This window comes from Eurosta solidaginis, chromosome X, assembly GCF_040869045.1.
Source record: "Eurosta solidaginis isolate ZX-2024a chromosome X, ASM4086904v1, whole genome shotgun sequence".
NCBI lineage: Eukaryota > Metazoa > Arthropoda > Insecta > Diptera > Tephritidae > Eurosta > Eurosta solidaginis.
Genome location: NC_090324.1, coordinates 193948053 through 193968988, shown reverse-complemented (window position 1 = coordinate 193968988; position 20936 = coordinate 193948053). Strand labels below are relative to the sequence as shown.

The 20936-nt window shown below is 41.2% G+C and overlaps 1 protein-coding gene across 1 annotated transcript in view; it reads right to left on the bottom strand.

Annotated features, from left to right (window-relative positions):
- LOC137234149 (putative nuclease HARBI1) overlaps window positions 1-19444 on the bottom strand; it is a 344265-nt gene extending 324821 nt beyond the window's left edge. The window contains exon 1 of the mRNA XM_067757780.1: window positions 19056-19444. Coding sequence (XP_067613881.1) covers window positions 19056-19212 — 157 coding nt within the window. The 5' untranslated portion in view covers window positions 19213-19444. The remainder of the gene's footprint in view (window positions 1-19055) is intronic.
- Between the last annotated feature and the right edge of the window lie 1492 nt (window positions 19445-20936).

Here is a 20936-nt window from a genome sequence, read left to right as displayed (position 1 = left end):
CTAATTTTCTATTCTGCGTCATAAGTTCAACTCCCCTACTACTCATCGCTTTATCCGTCTTTGGTAATGAATTATCGCACTTTTCGGTTTTTCGACATTTTCGATATCGAAAAAGTGGGCGTGGTTATAGTCCGATATCGTTCATTTTAAATAGCGATCTGAGATAATTGCCCAGGAATCTACTTACCAAATTCCATCAAGATACGTCAAAATTTACTCAAGTTATCGTGTTAACGGACAGACGGATGGACGGACGGACATGGCTCAATCAAATTTTTTTCGATAATGATGATTTTGATATATGGAAGTCTATATCTATCTCGATTCCTTTATACCTGTACAATAGGGCGGGTCGATTTGTGGGGAGGCAAAAAAATCGCCCATTGCTCTGTGAAAATCATATTCTAGGGATCAAAATCAGAAACTTTGCCGAAGGAACCATACCTCTAAAACGAATTCTGATGCCGCCCCCCCCCCCCCCCCCCCCCCCAGGTAGGGGTAAACTTTGAAAAATCCCACTTTGACTCATTTAGAGTGCTCCAATCGAGTCCAAATGTATGACCGACCCCCACTAACTTTGGAGGCCCGACCCACCGATGCCAGTGGCACACCCCCTGGAACCCCCCTGGGGGTTCACCATACAAACACTTCCAAAAATCGCAGGTTTTGCACTTTACATGAAAAAATCAGCGAAATGCCTATGTTTTTTTCTTTTTGGAGTTTATTTTTCTCTTTAGAAATTTATTTAGTCAGAACATATGTAAATGAAAAAATTAATTTTACTTATTAATAGAAAAGACATAAAAAAAATTATTAGAAATTAGCGTTTTTGCAACCCTTTTAAAACCAAGGCATCACTGTGATGCATTTGCATGTCGTAAACATAGTTGTGTGGGTTTTTTATTCAACCGTTTTAAAAAATCACTCTGACACAATTGCAGATCGTAAAATTGCTTGTGTTATTTTTTTAAGCCACCACAAGGCACAGCAGGTAGAATTGAAATTACCATTTCATTCTTATTACCTCGTCTCGTAGACCATATATAACGCAACAGTTTTTGTGAATGGCGACCACCGTGGTGTGATGGTAGCGTGCTCCGCCTGCCACACCGTATGCCCTGGGTTCAAACCCCGGGCAAAGCAACATCAAAATTTTAGAAATAAGATTTTTCAATTAGAAGACAATTTTTCTAAGCGGAGTCGCCCCTCGGCAGTGGTTGGCAAGCGCTCCGGGTGTATTTCTGCCATGAAAAGCTCTCAGTGAAAACTCATCTGCCTTGCAGGTGCCGTTCGGGGTCGGCATAAAACATGTAGGTCCCGTCCGGCCAATTTGTAGGGAAAATCAAGAGGAGCACGACGCAAATTGGAAGAGAAGCTCGGCCTTAGATCTCTTCGGAGGTTATCGCGCCTTACATTTTTTTTTTTTTTTTGTGAATGCATTAAGTCGTTGTGAAGAACTCAAAGTGTGAAGTGCTAATTTCAGATAAAAAAATATTTCAAAAAAAAAAATAAGTGAAGTGACCATTCCAAATCAAAAAGTTTACAATGAATCCACCATCCTCTACACCGCAAGATGAAGCAACTACATCAACAACTATCGAAAACCCAATGAGTCATATACCCAAGCATTATGTTACTGTTTTTGGTGTGTCTACTGATTTAACTGATCGTAATTTACCAACCCATCTGGATATCTTGAGATAATATTTTTACTTAAGCGAACGTGCTAAAACAGAACAAAAAAATTTTCCCATAAATCATTCACTATTCAAGTACAAGATAAGTTGATTGGATTTGGGAAAAACTTGGTATTGAAATAATGCTGAAAAAAGTGTATTTAATAAACTGAATAAATTGCTTGACAAGTATCAAGAGCAAATCAAGAGAAGAAACAATACCCATTGGTTGGTCACGATTTCTAGAACCTCGTTTACGCAAAATTGTCAATCAAGTAATTAGAGATAATTCATGTTATGCGCATTCGGAAAATATCTTGTTATCAATGTTGTTTGATGATAGCAAAGAAAAGCACGACTGTACCATCAAGAAAATTCTACGCTATCGAACCGATGTTGACGAGCCAATGGAACTTAGAGTTTATAAAAAAACCAGATATAAACTTTATTTGCACAAGGTATATGGAAATGATCAATTGGAATGATATAATTATCGTACTTGAATCACCATTCACGCGAAGCATTCCGTACGATACATTGAAAGAATATTTAAATCAAGATTATCCACCGTTTAATGATCCAAAAATTCCATCACACATACAAGGAACGGAACGACATGTTCAATTGCTAGCTAGTGTTTTCCAAACGGGTTATACCGGAAAATGTAGAGGCTGTTATGGCGACGACATTAGAGAGCCGTGCGAAATTGCCCAGACTTGAAAGTAAAAAAGACTTCAAACTATAATTTTTTTAGTTTCTTTTCTATAACTCACTTAAATTAATTTTTTCATTTACATATGTTCTGACTAAATAAATTTCTTAAGAGAAAAAATAGATATTATTATAAATAAATAATAAATATTATTATAAATAAATAAATAAAAATAAAGAAAAAGCATAGCCATTTAGCTGATTTTTTCATGTAAAGTGCAAAACCGGCGATTTTTTTAAACGTTTGTATGGTGAACCCCCAGGGAGGTTCCAGGGGGTGTGCCACTGGCAACGGTGGGTCGGGCCTCCAAAGTTAGTGGGGGTCGGTCATACATTTGGACTCGATTGGAGCACTCTAAATGGGTCAAAGTGGAATTTTTCAAAATTTGCACCTACCTGGGGGGGGGGAGGGGGGTGGTACATCAGAATTCGTTTTAGAGGTATGGTTCCTTCGGCAAAGTTTCTTATTTTGATCCCTAGAATACGATTTTCGCAGAGCAATGAGCGATTTTTAAATCGACCCGCCCTACTGTACAACCAACCGTTATCAAATCAAAAATCAGCTCTGCTCAACTGAGTATAAATATTAGAGGAGGTATGCAGACTATCAATGCTTGGCATTTCGGGTTTTTTTAAAACAACCCCGACAGCTGCACTATATGTCATTCTGCACATTCCACCTGTAGACCTGGTAGCAAAGAACATAGCGTTAACAACTGCAACCAGGCTCGGTGCTTTGGGGCAGCTTGAGCGGCGACCATACGGCCACAGTAGTATAGCGTCATCAATCACAAGACGATAACTGTTTTCTGTGAAAAAGGGCGAAATCGGTTGACGCCACGCCCAGTATTTATGCACAGTCTACCGTGTGTCCTTCCGCTCGGCCGTTAACACGATAACTTGAACAAAAGTCGATATATCTATACTAAACTCAGTTCACGTACTTATCTGAACTCACTTTGTATTGGTATATAAAATGACCGAAATCCGACTATGACCACGCCCACTTTTTCGATATCGAAAATTACGAAAAATGAAAAAAATGCCATAATTCTATACCAAGAAAGTAAAGAGAATGCATTCGGAGTAGACGTGTAAAATCGCTGCCGTTTTATTATACATTTATTTGCGTTTGCCATTAGTTAAAAGCGCCAACCAAGTTGCAATCCGAAAAACTATAAAAGCGACAGCTCTTCAAATAGCTGGATTTCACAAATTGATGTCAAATTGAATATGCAAAAGGAGAGCATCATTAAAGAGCTATCTGAGAGCATCGTTAAAAGCTGTCTGCACGCATGAAAGAGTCAGAAGAGCGCGTCATGCAGAGACTCGGGGATTTGACGGCTGACTTCACCAGTCTACAACTGTTTGTGGGAAACATCGAAGAACGAGATTGAGTGTGCACAAGTACAACAACTGCGCTCTGACCTGGGCACAATAAAAGCGCAGCTGCATGACTAATCCGAGAATGCAATACACCAGCTGAATTCTGAGGTGCAAACACTACGTTCGCATTTGGATGACTGCCAAAAATCCCTTATTTCAGCTGATGTTATTATAAGAGTTATCCCGCTAACGAGTGAAGAGAACTTGAACGAGACATTCTTTCAACTGTGCCGTGTAGTAAACATAAATCCCCCACCAGTACGTGCTGCTTTTCGCATACCGAGGAAAGACACAAACAAACCAACAGCGATCATAATTAAAATGATGTCTACAAATGATCGCTCATTATTTCTTGAAGCGGCTGCTCGTTATCGTAAGTCAGCTAATAATTCAGTGTCTCTAAGGACATTGGTCACAACAAAGACGGGCGAGTGGGTATTTATGAGAGCCTCACAAAACAGAGAAAAGATGTTTTGCAATTCGCAATGCAGCTTAAGAGGCAAAATAAAATATCTTCTGCATTTTCAATGCGAAGCCAAATATACATACGGGTGAACCTCAAATGCAAAGCACTAAAAGTATCCAGCATAAGCGATGTGCAGAAAGCAGTGAACGCGTGAAAAGAAGAGTGAGATTAGTTTGTACCTAAATTGTTATTATCTCTTTGTAAACTTACGTATGTATGTATGTGTACTGCAATGTGTGCTAATTAATATGTTAGGCGCCGGTATGTCACTCTTAATCACCTTTTCCTTTTTTCACTTCTTTCTTTGCTTTCACTTCCAATAATCTTACATATTTCAGATTTCGTATTTGCATACTTGTTTATATTTTACATGCGCGCATAGTTTTCTTGGAAGAGCAATGCCAGATTATTTCGTTTGATTGTTTTTTATTGTTTTTGATGCATTGTAATAGTTATGTTTGTTCTAAAGACAGTTCCAGCAGTATGGTTCGCGTTTTAAGTAGGCAAAAGCAAGGTTTAAAAATCTGCCACATTAATGCGCAAAGTTTATCAAAAAAAAAAATTGATGAATTCAGGTTTATGTTCGAGGGTTCTGATGTAGATGTAGTCTGTGTTTCGGAGACATGGTTTTCTGCTGGTTGCAGTGATCAATTATTTGCTGTAAATGGGTATAGATTACACCATCGTGTGGATAGAATCGGGCATGTTGGGGGAGTGGCAATTTATGTCAAGAGTGGTATTTCATGCAAACTTGCCTATGCGTCTCCGGCTCTAAGCTCGATTGAGTATATTTTTTTGGACATTTTTTCAAAATCTGAGAAACTGCTCATTGATTGTGTATACAGACCCAACAAACAAATTGATTACATGCAATTTGTAGATTTTCTAGAGAATGTATTGATCGGCTATAGCAAACTCATTTTGACAGGGGACTTTAATTGTAATATTCTTACTGATTTAAAATTTCCGCTGACTATACAAAATTTGGGCCTTTTTCTTGTAAACAACACTGAATCAACCCACTTTACCTGTTCTTCTAGTACTCTTTTGGATATTTTTTTGGTAAACGATGCGTCTAAAGTGCTTTTGTATGATCAGATTTCAGTTCCGAATTTCTCCAAACATGACCTGATATTCTTAACGTACGATTTTCAATTTGTTGTTAGAGCCATTTCGTCTTATTCATATCGTGATTTTAATAACATACAGTACCAACAACTCGATGCAGCCGTTAATGACATTAACTGGAGGTCTATTTATCAACTGGCGTCTGCCAATGACCAAAACAACTTCATTCAGAAAAACATAAGTATGCTCTTTGACCAATTTGTCCCTCTTGTAACAAAACCTACTAAATCTGAAAGACGCCCGTGGTTTAACGCCTATATTCAGAAATTAATTGAAAGACGTAATAGAGCGTACTCGGTTTGGAAGTAGACAAAATCAGAAAGTGCCTTCACTAGCTATAAGACTTTGAGAAGAGACGTTACTAGAAGTATAAGGAATCATAAACGGAAATATTACGAAAACCTATTCAGTACAGCTATTGGCTCTCAACAAACCTGGAGGCAGATTCGTAATATAGGAAGCACTAACAGAAGTACGATCACACATGATAATATAAATATACATAAATGCCAATGAATTGAACCCAGAGTTCGTTAGCTTGCTTTGCAATCAGAGTAATGCAAACTACTCTCGCTATAGTGCTAGTTCTGATTTTTCTTCTTCCGGTTTTGGTTTTCAGTGTGTTGATGACTGCGACGTTGTCGATTCTATACAGTCAGTAAAATCATTTGCCGTCGGCCTTGATGGCGTTCATCCAAAATTTGTTAAATCCCTATTGCCAAAAATTCTACCATACCTCACTTATGCTTTCAATACAGTTTTAACCACGGCGGTCTTTCAAAAATGCTGGAAAGAGGCGAAAATTATTCCTATTCTAAAGCCCAATGGTGATTTTAGGCCTATCGCTATTTTTCCATTTCTGTCAAAAGTGTTCGAACGTATAGTGAATCGGCAGATAAACTCGTTCGTAAATAGTAACTCCCTAATTAGTCCATACCAGTCCGGTTTCAGGAAAAATAGAAGCTGTATCACTGTGATATTAAATGTCTCGGATGATATAAGGCAGAATATGGACCATGATCGTGTTACCTTTCTTGCTCTTTTAGATCACTCGAAGGCATTTGACTCGGTCGATCATGCATTACTTTGTTTTAAGCTTAAGCACCTTTTTAACTTTTCTAACGCAGCTGTAGATCTAATCAAGTCGTACCTCAATGAGAAATCCCAATCAGTAAGTGTGGGTAGTTCTATGTCTGACCTATTGCCTGTAACTAAAGGTGTTCCGCAAGGGCCTTGGCCTTTACTTTTCGCGTTATATATAAACGACCTACCAAATGTTCTTAAGCACAGCAATGTTCGCATTTATGCAGATGACGTTCAAATATATCTAAGTAGTCCATTCGCCTCTATTGCAACTTGCATACGCAATCTGAACGTCGATCTATGCCTATTAAATTAATGGGCTAGTGATAATGGACTATTCTTAAACCCCAGTAAATCGCAGTGCATCTCTATCTATAAGAAATTCTTTGACCTTAACCGTTATCCCAAAGTAATACTTAACAACACTGAGATACCATTTGCCGTCACCGTAAAAAAACCTTGGTGTTACTTTCAATAGAACGTTGACGTGGAACAATCATATTTTTGCACCAATAGGCAAAGTCTATGGAAGGCTAAGAGTACTGTGAACTACTCAGCACTTCACACCATTTAAAATAAGGTTGCTCTTAGCGAAGTCATATTTGATTCCAACGTTACTTTATGGTTGCGAACTTTATGCAAATTGTGACAGTGTCTGTAGTAGAAAACTTAATATTTTGTACAATAATATTGCACGCTATATCTACGACATTAGCCGTTACGAACACATTTCCGAATATTCTGTGAAAATATGTTGTGTTCCACTAGATGATCTACTAAAGGTCAGGTCCGTAGCACTCCTACAAAGGATTCTGGTAAATAAGGAACCATTAAATCTTAGTGAACGGCTAAAGTTCACAAGATCAGTGCGCTCTCCACAACTCAACTCACGAACATCTGAGCGTCAATTTTTTGTTTCTGCGGTTCGTCTTTGGAACACATTACCGATGGAGATTAGAAGTATCAAGGGAACATTGCCCTTTAAAAGAGAACTATTGCGTTATTTTGTTCAACAAATTTAAATATTCTAAAATATGACCCCTTCTTTCTATAAACTTTCCACACTTTCCTACACCTATTTTTCTTTATCTTTTTCTACTACCTATTACCCTTACAACCTCATCAATCCTTCTTACTATTAAAATTTAAACTATTTAAAATTTTTTTAACACACTTTGTATCTACGTATATTTACTTTGTTTTACGTCCTATTGTCAAACACTGTAAATAAAACTTATTGTTGTTCTGTTTGATTACTTAAATAAAATAAATAAATAAACAAATAAATAAATAAATAAAATAAATACGAAAAAGGGAATGAAACATGGCAACTGGATTGGTTTATTGACGCAAAATATACTTTTAGAAAAAATTTTTGTAAAATGGGTGTGACACCCACCATATTAAGTAGAAGAAAATGAAAAAGTTCTGCAGGGCGAAATCAATAGCCCTTCGAATCTTGGCAGGAATACTGTTCTTGGTATTACATATATAAATAAATTAGCGGACAGACAGATGATGTTCTGGGTCACCCTGGTCCACATTTTGATCGATATCTGAAAACGCGTTCACATACACTACTACCACCACTCCCTTTTAAAACCCTCCTTAATACCTTTAATTAATCCTAGCATCCTGCCACATGGCCCATGCTGCGGAGGTTCCACCGGTGGAGTGCAAGAGGCTGGTATAGGACGAAGGGCGCAAAGGGCGTTTGGTCATAGCCGCGAATTGAAATGCGCACCACAATGCGTGGGGAGGAGCAGATAATAACGAGAAAGGCGAATATCTATTTTGTTACATCCTGCAAACCAACCTCAAGGAAATCTCAAGGACAGGATTCTGTACAGACATAGAGTGCTCCAGCGAAACAGCACGATTGAAAAAAGTCCTAGCAAGGGAAAACATAGTCCAGGGACTAATGACGTAATAGTGAGGAATCCTTGAGGTGCTTCTCGATACACATTTCACATTGGGAGATGGTTTAGAAGAGCCAGCAGACAGCACTCACACCTCGATCACGGAGCGCGTAGTGCCGGGATTGGTGTCCGATACCAAGATCGAATGGGCAGTGAAGACGTTTTCCAAGTTTAAATCGCCGGCCCCAGATGGTATATTCCCGGCCATGTTACAAGTTTCAGGTAGAGCGGTAGTGAAATTGTTTAAAATAATATTCGATGGGTGCATGTGACTGAATCATGTACCGCACTCTTGGAGAACTGCTTGTGTAGCTTTCCTACCAAAGGCGGGAAAGATCGGTCACGTGTATCCCAAAGACTATAGACCCATTAGCTTAACATCATTTCTGCTCAAAACCTTTGAGAGGCTGATAGATGTGTACATAAAGTCGAATGTGTATGAAAAGCTGCTCTCCACAACTCAGCATGCGTGCACCAAAGACAAGTCGGTAGACACCGCATAGCGTAGGGTGGTAATAAGCATAGAGAAAGCCCTGGAATATAAGAAATGTGCTCGAAGAGTCTTCTTAGACATTGTCGGGGCTTTCAACAATGTTTCTAAATGGGCGATTATGCATGATCTTAATTACATTAAAGTACATCCAGCCTTAATCAGATGGATCGGCTGCATGTTAAATTGCAGGAAGATTACATCACAATGGGGATTGTACGAGGCCACGAAATCAGTGGACAGGAGCACGCCGCAGGGAGGGGTGCTATCACCTCTGCTGTGGACGCTGGTCATCAACCAACTGCTTAGGCGATGCGATGAGGGACCCGTAAAACTTACGGCTTACGCAGATGAAGTTGCAATTGTCATAAGTGGAAATTGCTTTCCAACGATTAGCTCTTTGATGGATCGGGCGCTTCGGGATATTCACACCTGGGCATCTAATGTCGGGTTGACAATCAATGCGGAGAAGACGGATATGGTCTTGTTTACAAAGAGGTACAAGGTCTACCAGGCCTAAGTTAGGAGTGGTGACCTGACAGGAGAAACCTTGCACAAAATATCTAGGAATCATCCTAGACAGTAAGCTGTCATGGAAGCTCAACGTGGAGGAGAGCGTGAAGAAGGCCTCAACGGCACTTTATGCATGTAAAATAATGCTGGGGTGTACGTGGGGCTTATCGCCCTCTCTTTCTCATTGGATTTTTACAGCGATTGTAAGCCCTATTCTATACTATGGAGTTCTTGTTTGGTGGAAAGCCACACAATAAACAACCTACCCCAGAAAATTAGAGGGGGTATGCAGACTATCAATGCTTAGCATTACGGGAGCCCTCAAACCAACCCCTACGGCTGCACTGTATGCCATTCTGCACGTTCCACTTGTAGACCTGGTAGCAAAGAACATAGCGTTAACAACTGCAATCAGGCTCGGTGCCTGCGGAGAGCTTGAGCGCAGACCATATAGCCATAGTAGTGCAGCGTCATCAATAACAAGATGAAAATACTACCTGAACCCTTACAGCCACAATGGAGGTGGATGGTTTGCGAAATTGTGCTCAAATGGCGGACGAGGCGACACAGATGGTTCCAGAGTAGTGGAAGGAGTAGGGTCTGCGGTATACTGTGCTGATCCGGAAATAAACAGATCCTACAGGCTGCCGGATTACTGTAGCGTTTTCCAAGCGGAAATAGTAACCATAACCAAAGCACTAGAAACCCTGGAAGAGAGTAGCTTAAGCTGCAACCGTGTTAACTTTAATATTGACACTCAAGCAGCAATTAAGGCAATAATCTCGCATAGCACAGCATCTAAATTCATGTTAGGGTGTAAGCAGTCCCTGGGGAGAATCGGGACAGGGAGAAGCATACATTCATATTGGGTCCCAGGGCATATGGGAATAGTTGGGAATGAAAAAGCGGATGAACTAGCTAAAAAGGGCGCATCCCTTGAAGCTTGCTCCGTAGACGTCCCAATTAAACTGGTCGAGATTAATCGAAGGCGAGAGGTGCACATGATACACCAAGCAGGAAAGGCGTGGGTTCAAGCGCGGGGCTGTAAAGTGTCGAAGATTATGTGTAGGTCTTACAACCTTAGACTAACAAAGTTGCTTCTATCATTAAAAAGAGAGGACTGTAGACCCATGAAGGGTACTCTGACTGGACACTGCCTTCTGGCATCACATGCCTTTAAAATAGGCTTGGTCAGTGATAGCAATTGTAGGAAGTGCGGGCTGGAGGAAGAAACGATCGAGCACCTTTTGTGCTCGTGCTCTGCGCTTGCCAGGCTAAGACTCCAGCTATTAAGAGTGATAAAGCTGTCAGATTTAGAAACAGCAAGTGGCTTAAGTCCTAGGAAGCTTCTAGTATTTGCCAAGAGGACGGAGTTATTTTATAACATAGGTCCTGGCTTTTGATGGTCTGATTTTTCAGTTTGGTCGTTAAAACAAACTTCTGGTAAGACTACAGACTGACTCAGTCTATGCGAAGTCCTCATGGACCGGCCAGTTCTACCTAACCTAACCTATGATCCCGCGCGAAGGCCTTTGACCCTGATGAAAAGTTAAAAGAGCTTCGTAAACACTCAATAAAGGATCATTGCGGAGCACTTAACAAAAATAACATTCTCAATACTAAATACTAAACATCCATGAGCTACGTTATCAAAAGAAATCTTACGTTTCATGTAGTAAAAACTTTCTTTTGTATCTCACCAAAATGTAGCATAATAACACTAAAGCCCGGCTGCTCAGTAGTGGGTTAAGCTAAGCTTAAACTAAGTTTGCTCTAAGTCAAATTTAAACTTCAGTTATACTACAGATCAATTTTCAGTCACAGTTTAACGCTGCCTGTGGTGGCAGATTTTTTGTACGACAACATTGGTTTTTTATTGTCTACATAATTTGTCGCTCGCGAAAGAAACATACCTTACCGCGACGAGAGGTCTTAGTCGCTGACCACGGGGCGGTACTAACCGGTAGGATGCATGTTCCTATGGATCTCCATGACTGTGGTGGCCTGGTCCCAGGGTGAGAGATGACCAAGATCTGCCCCTCCCCAATACAGGCTGTTATGTGGCACCGTGCCCATTGGATGTTTGCAGCCGTTAGCTTAATCTGGCTGTATTTGTGCCGTGCCTCTCTAACGCCTGGACGCCCCAGAGAGTATTAATGGTCTTTCCTCTTCCCCTTTTTCAATTAATTGACCCTAAGATGGCTATCGTCCTCCTCCACAAGAGAAAGGACCGCACTCGCGCAAGCGCCGAGGGAGCACTTACGCCCTAATGCACGTAAAAGACGTCAAGAGGGTAACCTCATTAAATTCGGCCTTTGGTGATCTGACGAGGGTAAGGACCAGTATGGCGGCGAAGGTAGTTGCGCTGGCAACGGTGAACACTGACGCCCATGCTTATGCTCGGCACCCATCTGACGCCCGTACGGCGGCTGGTCTAGTCACGGCTGTGACAGGGGTCCCACGATCTGGTCACACTGATAAGGCATCATAGGGGTACGACAGCGATGGCACCTACGGGTCGGACCCCTTCCCGAGTAGAGATATACGCCGCCGCCGCCGATTTTGGTCGTTTTTTGCACGCCGCCGCCGAATGTCAAAAATATCGGCGCGGCGGCGGCGGCGTCCGGCGCGTTACTATATTTTCTACTTTACTACGTTTAAGACTGCTTAGGCCATTGTCGAAAATTGGTCGGATATGGTCGAAAGTGGTATCAAGGGATTCGCATCACTGCCAGTTATAAGAAACTAATTGCGAATTTAACTCTCTAACTGTTCAAAAGTAAATTAAAAAGCAGGCGTTTTCGATGTCAGCTTAACACGGGCTTTGTATCATCCAATTCACAAATTTATTAAAACAAAACACTAAAAGAAAAGTTATATAATAAATTTATATGCTCACTTTGCATATTTAAGTTGAGGTTATACTTACGTATGAGAAGGGTTTGAAAAATCACATGGGCTTAAATTCAAACATCTGTTGTTTATTTGCGAAACTATACAACAGCATCTGAAATGTTAATTTTGATTTTCACACTTCATTTTTCAACACCCAAGTATTCCGGTTCGACATTTCCTAAAGTTGGCTGCCCTATCCAAAACTAGTCCCTTGGAGTATATCACATTGATAATAGCCTATCCACCAAGTTTAAATATCACCTACACGTTACGGCTCCTTTTACAAATGTGAATACGTAGGCACATATATTACCAGGTGAGGCTTTGTCCTTCGCAAGAACACTCAATGTGGTGAAGCAAAAGCTTTCCCAAGACATTCGAACTAATGGCCGTGTGTGCTACTACCCTAACGTAGTGGACAGTCGAACTAGTCTGAGAACTGAAGCTACGCGGTCATCCATAATGAGCTCTTATATCATAAGGCCGGAAACAGCAGTTAACATCTTTCAACTTAAAATCGGTTGACTTTCATTCTAAAATATCGTTTTGATTTAACGAAGACTTATGAAATCAATGTTGTGAACACAAACGCCTGCAAGCGTTGGTCTACATTTAAAAAATTTTATCCAGGGTCCCTGTAAAATTTTAATTATGTAGATGCGCCGAGGATTATACGATTTTCACCCAGTACGCAATGACATCCGCTTAAACTGCTTATGATTTCGGTATCCTTGGCCGAATAGGCACTCCCACGTTTCAAGGTGTTTCTCTGGTGTAGCTCGGCAGAATAGCGCGACAAAAGCATCCGTTGGAAAGTCTTCCGAGCTAAACCTAGAGCTTCTAATAAAATGACGTCGACGAAGGTATGAGTTCGAAGTCGCAGTCCTATAGCTTCTGTGCTGGCATATGGTGTGAGGTTCAGGATGCGCGGTAGCGACTGGTGGTCGGGATTGTCACTATTCGCACGTCGGGAATTGTAGCTCTCAAAAACCGCCGAAAAAACTGGGTGCACCCTGTGCCATGAGAGTCATATGTATTAATAGACCATTAATAGCAACCGTAAGTCGCCTTTGTGCGTGACCGCCAAGGAGCCACAAATGATTTAAAGAAATTGTGTTCGCGACGATTATTAGGAGTTATCCCTAGGTGAAACTATGCTCTGCACGAGATATACAGACAAAAGTGTGACTATTTTATGTATCTCTATTTCTTTTCAGCAGACGCAGCAGTACCAATTCCAAAGACCGGTGTTAGGTTCGAAGCCTCTCTGGAGTAAGCGAACGAGGACAATCCCTCCGCTAGGAGCTACTCCTGAAAATTTTTGAACGGTCTGCGAGATCTTGAGGCAAAACCCCCAAATCTTTCCGAAATGGCCAACACGTTGATTTCCTTAAATACATACAAACAAAACCTTTCCTAAATATTATTTTTTTAAATAGAAAAATCAAACTTTTTAAAGTAAGAACACCGGCGTACGCCGCCGCCACCGATAAAGTGATCGGCGTAAACCTCTATTCCCGAGAGGAGTCCCACAGTGAATATCCACAGGAACAAAAGATGGGCTGCAAAATTCCTATCAAGATATGAGAGCGTTCCGGTTGAAACGCTGTAAGAGAACCTCAGGAATTCGGTGCAAAGGGCGCAACTGCTGCCGAAATTTCGGGGTTCTCTGGCAACAAGCGTGGAAAGCGCACCCCTTATAAGCGCCAAAGGTCCAATGGAGGCACCAAAGCTCCGCCAAAAAGGCATACAAATCACCCCGCGTTTGCCAAACCCAGCTTTGCCGGCGTAGCCAAGGACCGTTTTCTTATAGGAATCCTGGACCCTGGAGAGGACCGTAGGTCCATCCCTAAAGTTTAGTGGCCGTACGACTGCACCGAAATCGGTAACGCCGTTCTCGACGTCTGATGAAGTCTCCGGGTAGTCCGCAGCGAGGTACTGACGCCGGATCGTATCAGGGCCAGAGCAAGGTCCTCGCTGGCGAATACGCCAGGTCTATTTAGCTGTACAAGGCAACAGCCACAAAGCTGTGACAGGTTTATCCCTCTCAGGAAGTCTCAGCTCATAAACCCGGCTCTCTCGACGCAGGACTGGAGTGTCATATAGGTGGAGGACGTTGTAGGACGAGCATTTTACGGCCTCGGCGAGGTCGTAATTCACGTACACCGTGGCGTTGCACAGCGCGCACCCCTTTCGGTTGCCTCTTTGGACACGGACATCGAGGCACCCGAAAAGGAAACGGAGCTCTCCGACACAGAAAGCCTGGTACCCGCCGCGTCAAATTGCGGAGGGGCTCAGTTTACGTTCTGAAGGCAATGTCGACGTGGTCGTTGTCCAAGAACCCTGGGTAAATAACTCACGTATTTGCGATTTGTGGGCCTCTGGGTTTAGGCTCATCCAAGATGCAGATGAAGGTAAAGTTAGAACCTGTACTTTGTTAAAGTCTGAGCTAAACATCTTTCTCTTACCTAACTATAGCACACAAATAACGCTAGCCTCCGTTTATATACCGTACGATGCAGAGGGACCTCCTCCCCAAAAGGCGGTAAAGGATCTGGTGGCCGATCTAGGTAAGGGCTTTCTGCTCATCGGGATGAACTCAAATGCACACCTCGTTCAGTGGGGCAGTTTCGACATAAACATTCGTGGTGAGTCACTTTTCGATTACCTTTTACCAAATAACTTGGAAGTTTGTAATGTAGATAATTAATCAACTTTTACTACTAAAACCGTAAAGAGGTTATTGACCTCACTATTTGTAGCGAAATCGTTTATGGGTGGGTCAAAAAATGACGTGTTTTTTAGGAACACTCCTTCTCAGACCATCGGTATATTGAAGTATTATTAGAGTTTTTCGGCCCATTAAGAGGCGTAGCCCTTGTAATACAAACTGGGAACTACATAATGAACTGTTATCAAGAGAACTACCAACACTGCCCTCACAAAGTCCGTCGTCAAAGGAGGAGCCAGAGGGTTTGGTAGCAACCTTCTCATTGGCCTTAGAACAGGCTTGTCCAATTCCAAAACCACACGATAAGCGTAAACTTCACTAGTGGGCCCGTTATTTGGACTTACTTCGTAAATCCAGTAGAGACAAAAGCAAATGCCTCGATAATGGGTCACAACAGCATATATACAAGACCCCGCTGCGCACCTTTTTATACAGTTCGGAGCCGTCAGTATATATCTGCGGCCTATCGCTCAGGTCAGGCGGCTCCTTCAACTTATTAAGGATGGCTTCAAGGCCATCCACATTGTCTCTCTAGCCGGATAACTCTCGCAGCCGTAGAGCAGAGAATGCCGCACATTGCTTGGCCATTAAATCTATAGGCAAAACATTAAAACGAGTATCCAGCGCCTCCGCAGGAGTGGTGCGCAGGGCTCCCCCACGTAGACTAGAGCACTTCTTTGTACATTCTGGAATACTCGTAGGATTGACTTAGTATCTAAGCTCGTCCACCAGACCAATGCCCCACATAAGAGGATTGGTCTAACCACTGCACACCACGGGGTAATATCCGGTGATAGTCCCCAAGGAGCGCAACAGCTCCTCTACATCTGTACAGTGCCACCGTTGCTTGTTTCACACGCTCCTTAGCGTTTTCCCTCCAGGATAGTTTCCTATCCTAATTCATAGGTATTTGGCAGAGTCCCTCAGCGTCAGCTTTCACCGCCAGCTGCAACGCAGGAATCTTATATTTCCTAGTGAACAGAAGCACTTCAGTTTTGGCTGAATTGACCGATAGACCTTTACTCCTGGTCCGGTTGTCCACCAGTCTCAGCTAAGTTTGCATTACATCGCATAGTGTCTGCATATGCGATTACCTTGCTGCATCCGTCCTTCTCAAGAAGAACTAAGAGCTCATTAATTGTGGCAACCCAAAGAAGTGGAGAAAGTACCCCATCCTGCGGGGTGCCTCTCCGTGTGTGTTTGACCACCGTTGAACCTGCCATGTCGGCATGAAACCCTCTTTGCAGCAGTAACTGCTGAACAAGTTTTACTAGCCCCGAATCGGCCCCCAAGCCGATTAGTGCATCAGTTATCGCAGATACACCGCCTAGTATCTCTTATCGAAACATCCTTTTTCGAAAAGTATTATTGTCTTGTGGCGTTCATAGACGTTGAAGGAGCATTCATTAACAATGCTTTAACGAATCTGGATAAAAATAGACCCCTAGTGGGACTGAATGACCAGCTTCTCAAGGGAAGGAGAGTGCTTTCTTCATTTGGGAAAGGTGATATAACACGCACGGGCACACCCAAGCGTGGTGTCCTTTCCCTCTATTATGGAACCTAAGGGTAAACTCGCTATTAAGAGATACCAGTTGTGGGAGGGGGAAGACTGTGGCATAAGCTTATGCCTAACGATTGCTTACGGAGGCAAGTTCCCTCAAACTTTGTGCGACTTGGTGCAGTTAACATTGCTAGGTTTCCCTATGGCCTTCCGATGTAGACTCAGCGTCAATCCTGACAAAAGTTGAGCTTGTCTTATAACAAACGATACAAAATACCACCGTTAAACCTACTAGAACTAAATGGTGTGCGCCTAAGCCTGTTTGATAAGGCCAAATTTATAGGCGTAGTTCTGGAAAAACAGCTGAACTGGAAGGACAACGTGATTTAGCGACAAATAAAACGTACATTTCCGATGGGTTTATAGCGCGATTATCCGACCCATACTGCTGTATGGGATAGTCGTATGGTGGACAGCCATGAGTCGTCAAACCTAAGGTTGTTGGGTAAAGTCCACCGATCTTGCATGATCAACATGAGCGGCGCTTTAATAACAAAGCCTAGCGAAGCTTTTCAGATCGTTCTTGATATCCTTCCATTGGATCTAGCTGCTTGTCGAACTCAGCCACGTCAGGCCTGCGCGTAAGGGAGTTGTCCTGTTGGAATAACAAGAATACAGGGCACTCTAATATACTGAACAAATACAAACCGCGACAGTTGCGAAAACCATATTTATGATACAAATTCCATTAGGGATGACGGGATGGATTCGGATAGATTCCTTACCATTGACGGCAGCATCTCCATATATACGGACGGCTCTTAGCTAGACGCTAGAGCTGGCGGTGGGGTATGCTCAAGGGACCTTGACCCCCAGCTCTCCTTCAGACTACCCGATCACTGCAGTGTATTCCAGGAAGAATTTTCAGCCGTCATGGAACCCGCAGTTAGGATAAGGACACACAATGTAGGCAATGGAACCTTTTTTTTTAGCGACAGCCAGACTACCATAAAATCTCTCTCTGAATTGCAGACGAAATCGCCAGGCAAGGTACGACCAGGCAGATTCTACCTGGCCACGAATGCTCAAATATGCCTATCGCCACTTAGCTAATGCCAAAAAAGCACATCCATCGCCAATGCGAAGAAAGATCGCTACAAACACAAGGTGTTTAGGTCACCAACCTAAATATATCTGCCCGCCCTCGTAACTTCACATCTTTCACTAACATTTTCATAGATAATTGCACGCAGGTGTATGTGAACATTTTTTGCTGTTATGAATCCACGGTGTAGCAACTTTGTTGGGGGGAAACCCGAAGAAAGTGATGCGCTGTGGGTTCATAGCCTTTGGCGGGAAGGCTATCGGTCTCTTTTGATAAAGCCGTCAACCAGGAACCTTGTAAAGAGGGTGAGAAAGAGGAAACGGTTGTTCACCGCATCTGCAACTTCCCGGCCTTAAGTGGCGCACGGCAGCGCTTTCTGGGTGATCTATTTCTAGATAATCTGAACCAGGTTGTGGAGCATGACGTCAATGACTTGGTAGCTTTTATTCAAAACGGTTCGAAGAAGAAAGGTAATTGTTTATTTTCGTGGTATCACAAAGGGCCCAATATCACGGGCCAAAGTGCGCCCTCGGGCAGCCACTTCAACCTAACATAACCTAATCTGTAGTTACGGCAACGGCTGGATTCCGTTAACTCAACAAAAAAAATTTTTTTTTACCGCCCCTAAACAAATATATACCTAATTCTAGAGTTGATGTCCGACATCATTCTCTAATTATTCTTAAACCTGATAGCTCTTAAGTTGGTATCCAGCATCATTCTCAAATCACTATCCAGCCTTTGATAAATTTTGTAAAATTTATAGTTCTGGTATTGATCTCCAACGTTATTCTATATATATTTTCCAACCTTTGAGAGGTTTTGAGATATGTATAGTTCTCAAATGAATTTCCAACACATTTCTTCGGTTGATATCCAAGATTGTGTATCGAATTGAGGTTAAATTAAAAAAACCCTCTCCAAGGTGGTACTACCAAAGACAACAAATGATTACTGTGAGAAATATACACCTGGTTGGCAGCAATAAAGAAGCGTTGTAAATTAAAAATAAACGTTTTATTTTATTTTCGTGAAAATACTGAAGTGTTGGAATCTTACATTGCAGTGCATCTAGAGAACCACACTAGAGTACAAGTTGGGAACTATCTTTTTTTTAAACTTGATACCATATTCAGCTGAAAGTTCAGTTAAAGTAGACTGAAAAACTGCAGAATAACTTTAAGCGTAGTTTAGCTGATGAACGAGTTGAACTTGTACTAAAAGAAGGTCCTAAGTACTGGTGTAAAGCAATATTTTACATACAGGGTTATAGTTGACACATAGCTTATCATTTTGGCAATAAAACAAATTAAGCTTTAAGAAATTATACTAAAAGCAAATTGCAATGGGCCGCTACTATTTCAATGAACACGTACGGGCGGGCGGTTTTTGTATTTTCACCTGTTTTTTTTATGATATACTAATTTGTGTATATGCACTATCCTTACCTCGCAACACGTCTGCTGGTATCAGACGCTTGAAAATTTTAATTTCATGAGATTTCCCGTCTTCCGAGTCTACAAGGCAAAGACAAAATGCGAGAGAGATCACCAAAAACGTATTCATTTTGTTTTTATTAATTAAAACGATAAAATTGAACTCCATTAAGTACACTTGCGTTTTTAAACCTTCATTAACAATTCTGGTGTAGTATTTTCTTTATTTTATATTTCCATCGAAGCTTTATTTTATCACTAAGAGAAGTTATATGATTATACAGTCTGAATCAAAAAAGCTATAAAACCGGTATGTTAAAAAGAAGCGTTGTATACTATTACTTGATCAGAAATAAATTTAAAATCAGTCGATTGTTATTTATATGGGGCCGTCGGTTACAACCTTGAAAGTATGTGTGTATATAACATTGGCTACCTCATATCTTCGACTTGAGTTGAAAGTAGGTCTTAGTCATAATACCAGACGCCGATATTATCTATGGAGAAATGGGATATTTCTTGTACGTTTGAGCTGTCAGTCGGCAACTACTGCATAGTTTTAGGTACAAATGACAGCTTTTAACTTCAATGTGCAGTGTTGTCACACCGTCCTTTAAAATATTTAAAAACCGTTTTGCCTAATACCCAAAAATTCCATATGCTTCAAAAATTTCCATAAAAATACTCAAAATTTTTTACTCACTTTTTATATCCAAAAAATTCCTAACAAAATGTTACATACTTTTTATTATTTTTATACTCAGTTGAGCAGAGCTCACAGAGTATATTAAGTTTGATTGGATAACGGTTGGTTGTACATATATAAAGGAATCGAGATAGATATAGACTTCCATATATCAAAATAATCAGGATCGAAAAAAAATTTGATTGAGCCATGTCCGTCCGTCCGTCCGTCCGTCCGTCCGTCCGTTAACACGATAACTTGAGTAAATTTTGAGGTATCTTGATGAAATTTGGTATGTAGATTCCTGGGCGCTCATCTCAGATCGCTATTTAAAATGAACGATATCGGACTATAACCACGCCCACTTTTTCGATATCGAAAATTTCGAAAAACCGAAAAAATGCGATAATTCATTGCCAAAGGCGGTTAAAGCGATGAAACTTGGCAGATGGGTTGACGTTAAGACACAGAATAGAAAATTAGTAAGATTTTGGACAATGGGCGTGGCACCGCCCACTTTTACAAGAAGGTAATTTAAAAGTTTTGCAAGCTGTAATTTGGCAGTCGTTGAAGATATCATGATGAAATTTGGCAAGAACGCTACCACTATTACTATATATGTGCTAAATAAAAATTAGCAAAATTGGATGAAGAACACGCCCACTTTTTAAAAAAAATTTTTTTTAAATTCAAATTTTAACAAAAAATTTAATATCTTTACTGTATATAAGTAAATTAAGTCAAAATTCAACTCCTGTAGTGATATGATGCAACAAAATACAAAAATAAAAGAAAATTTCAAAATGGTCGTGGCTCCGCCCAGTTTCATTTAGTTTGTCTAGAATACTTTTAATGCCATAAGTCGAACAAAAATTTACCAATCCTTCTCAAATTTGGTAGGAACATAGATTCTATGACGGTAACTGTTCTCTGTGAAAATGGGCGAAATCGGTGGAAGCCACGCCCAGTTTTTATACACAGTCCACCGTCTGTCCTTCCGCTCGGCCGTTAACACAATAACTTGAGCAAACAACGATATATCTTTACTAAACTTAGCCCACCTACTTACCTAAACTCACTTTATCTTGGTATAAAAAATGGCCGAAATCCGACCATAAACACGCCCACTTTATCGATATCGAAAATTACGAAAAATGAAAAAAATGCCATAATTCTATACAAAATACGAAAAAAGGGATGAAACATGG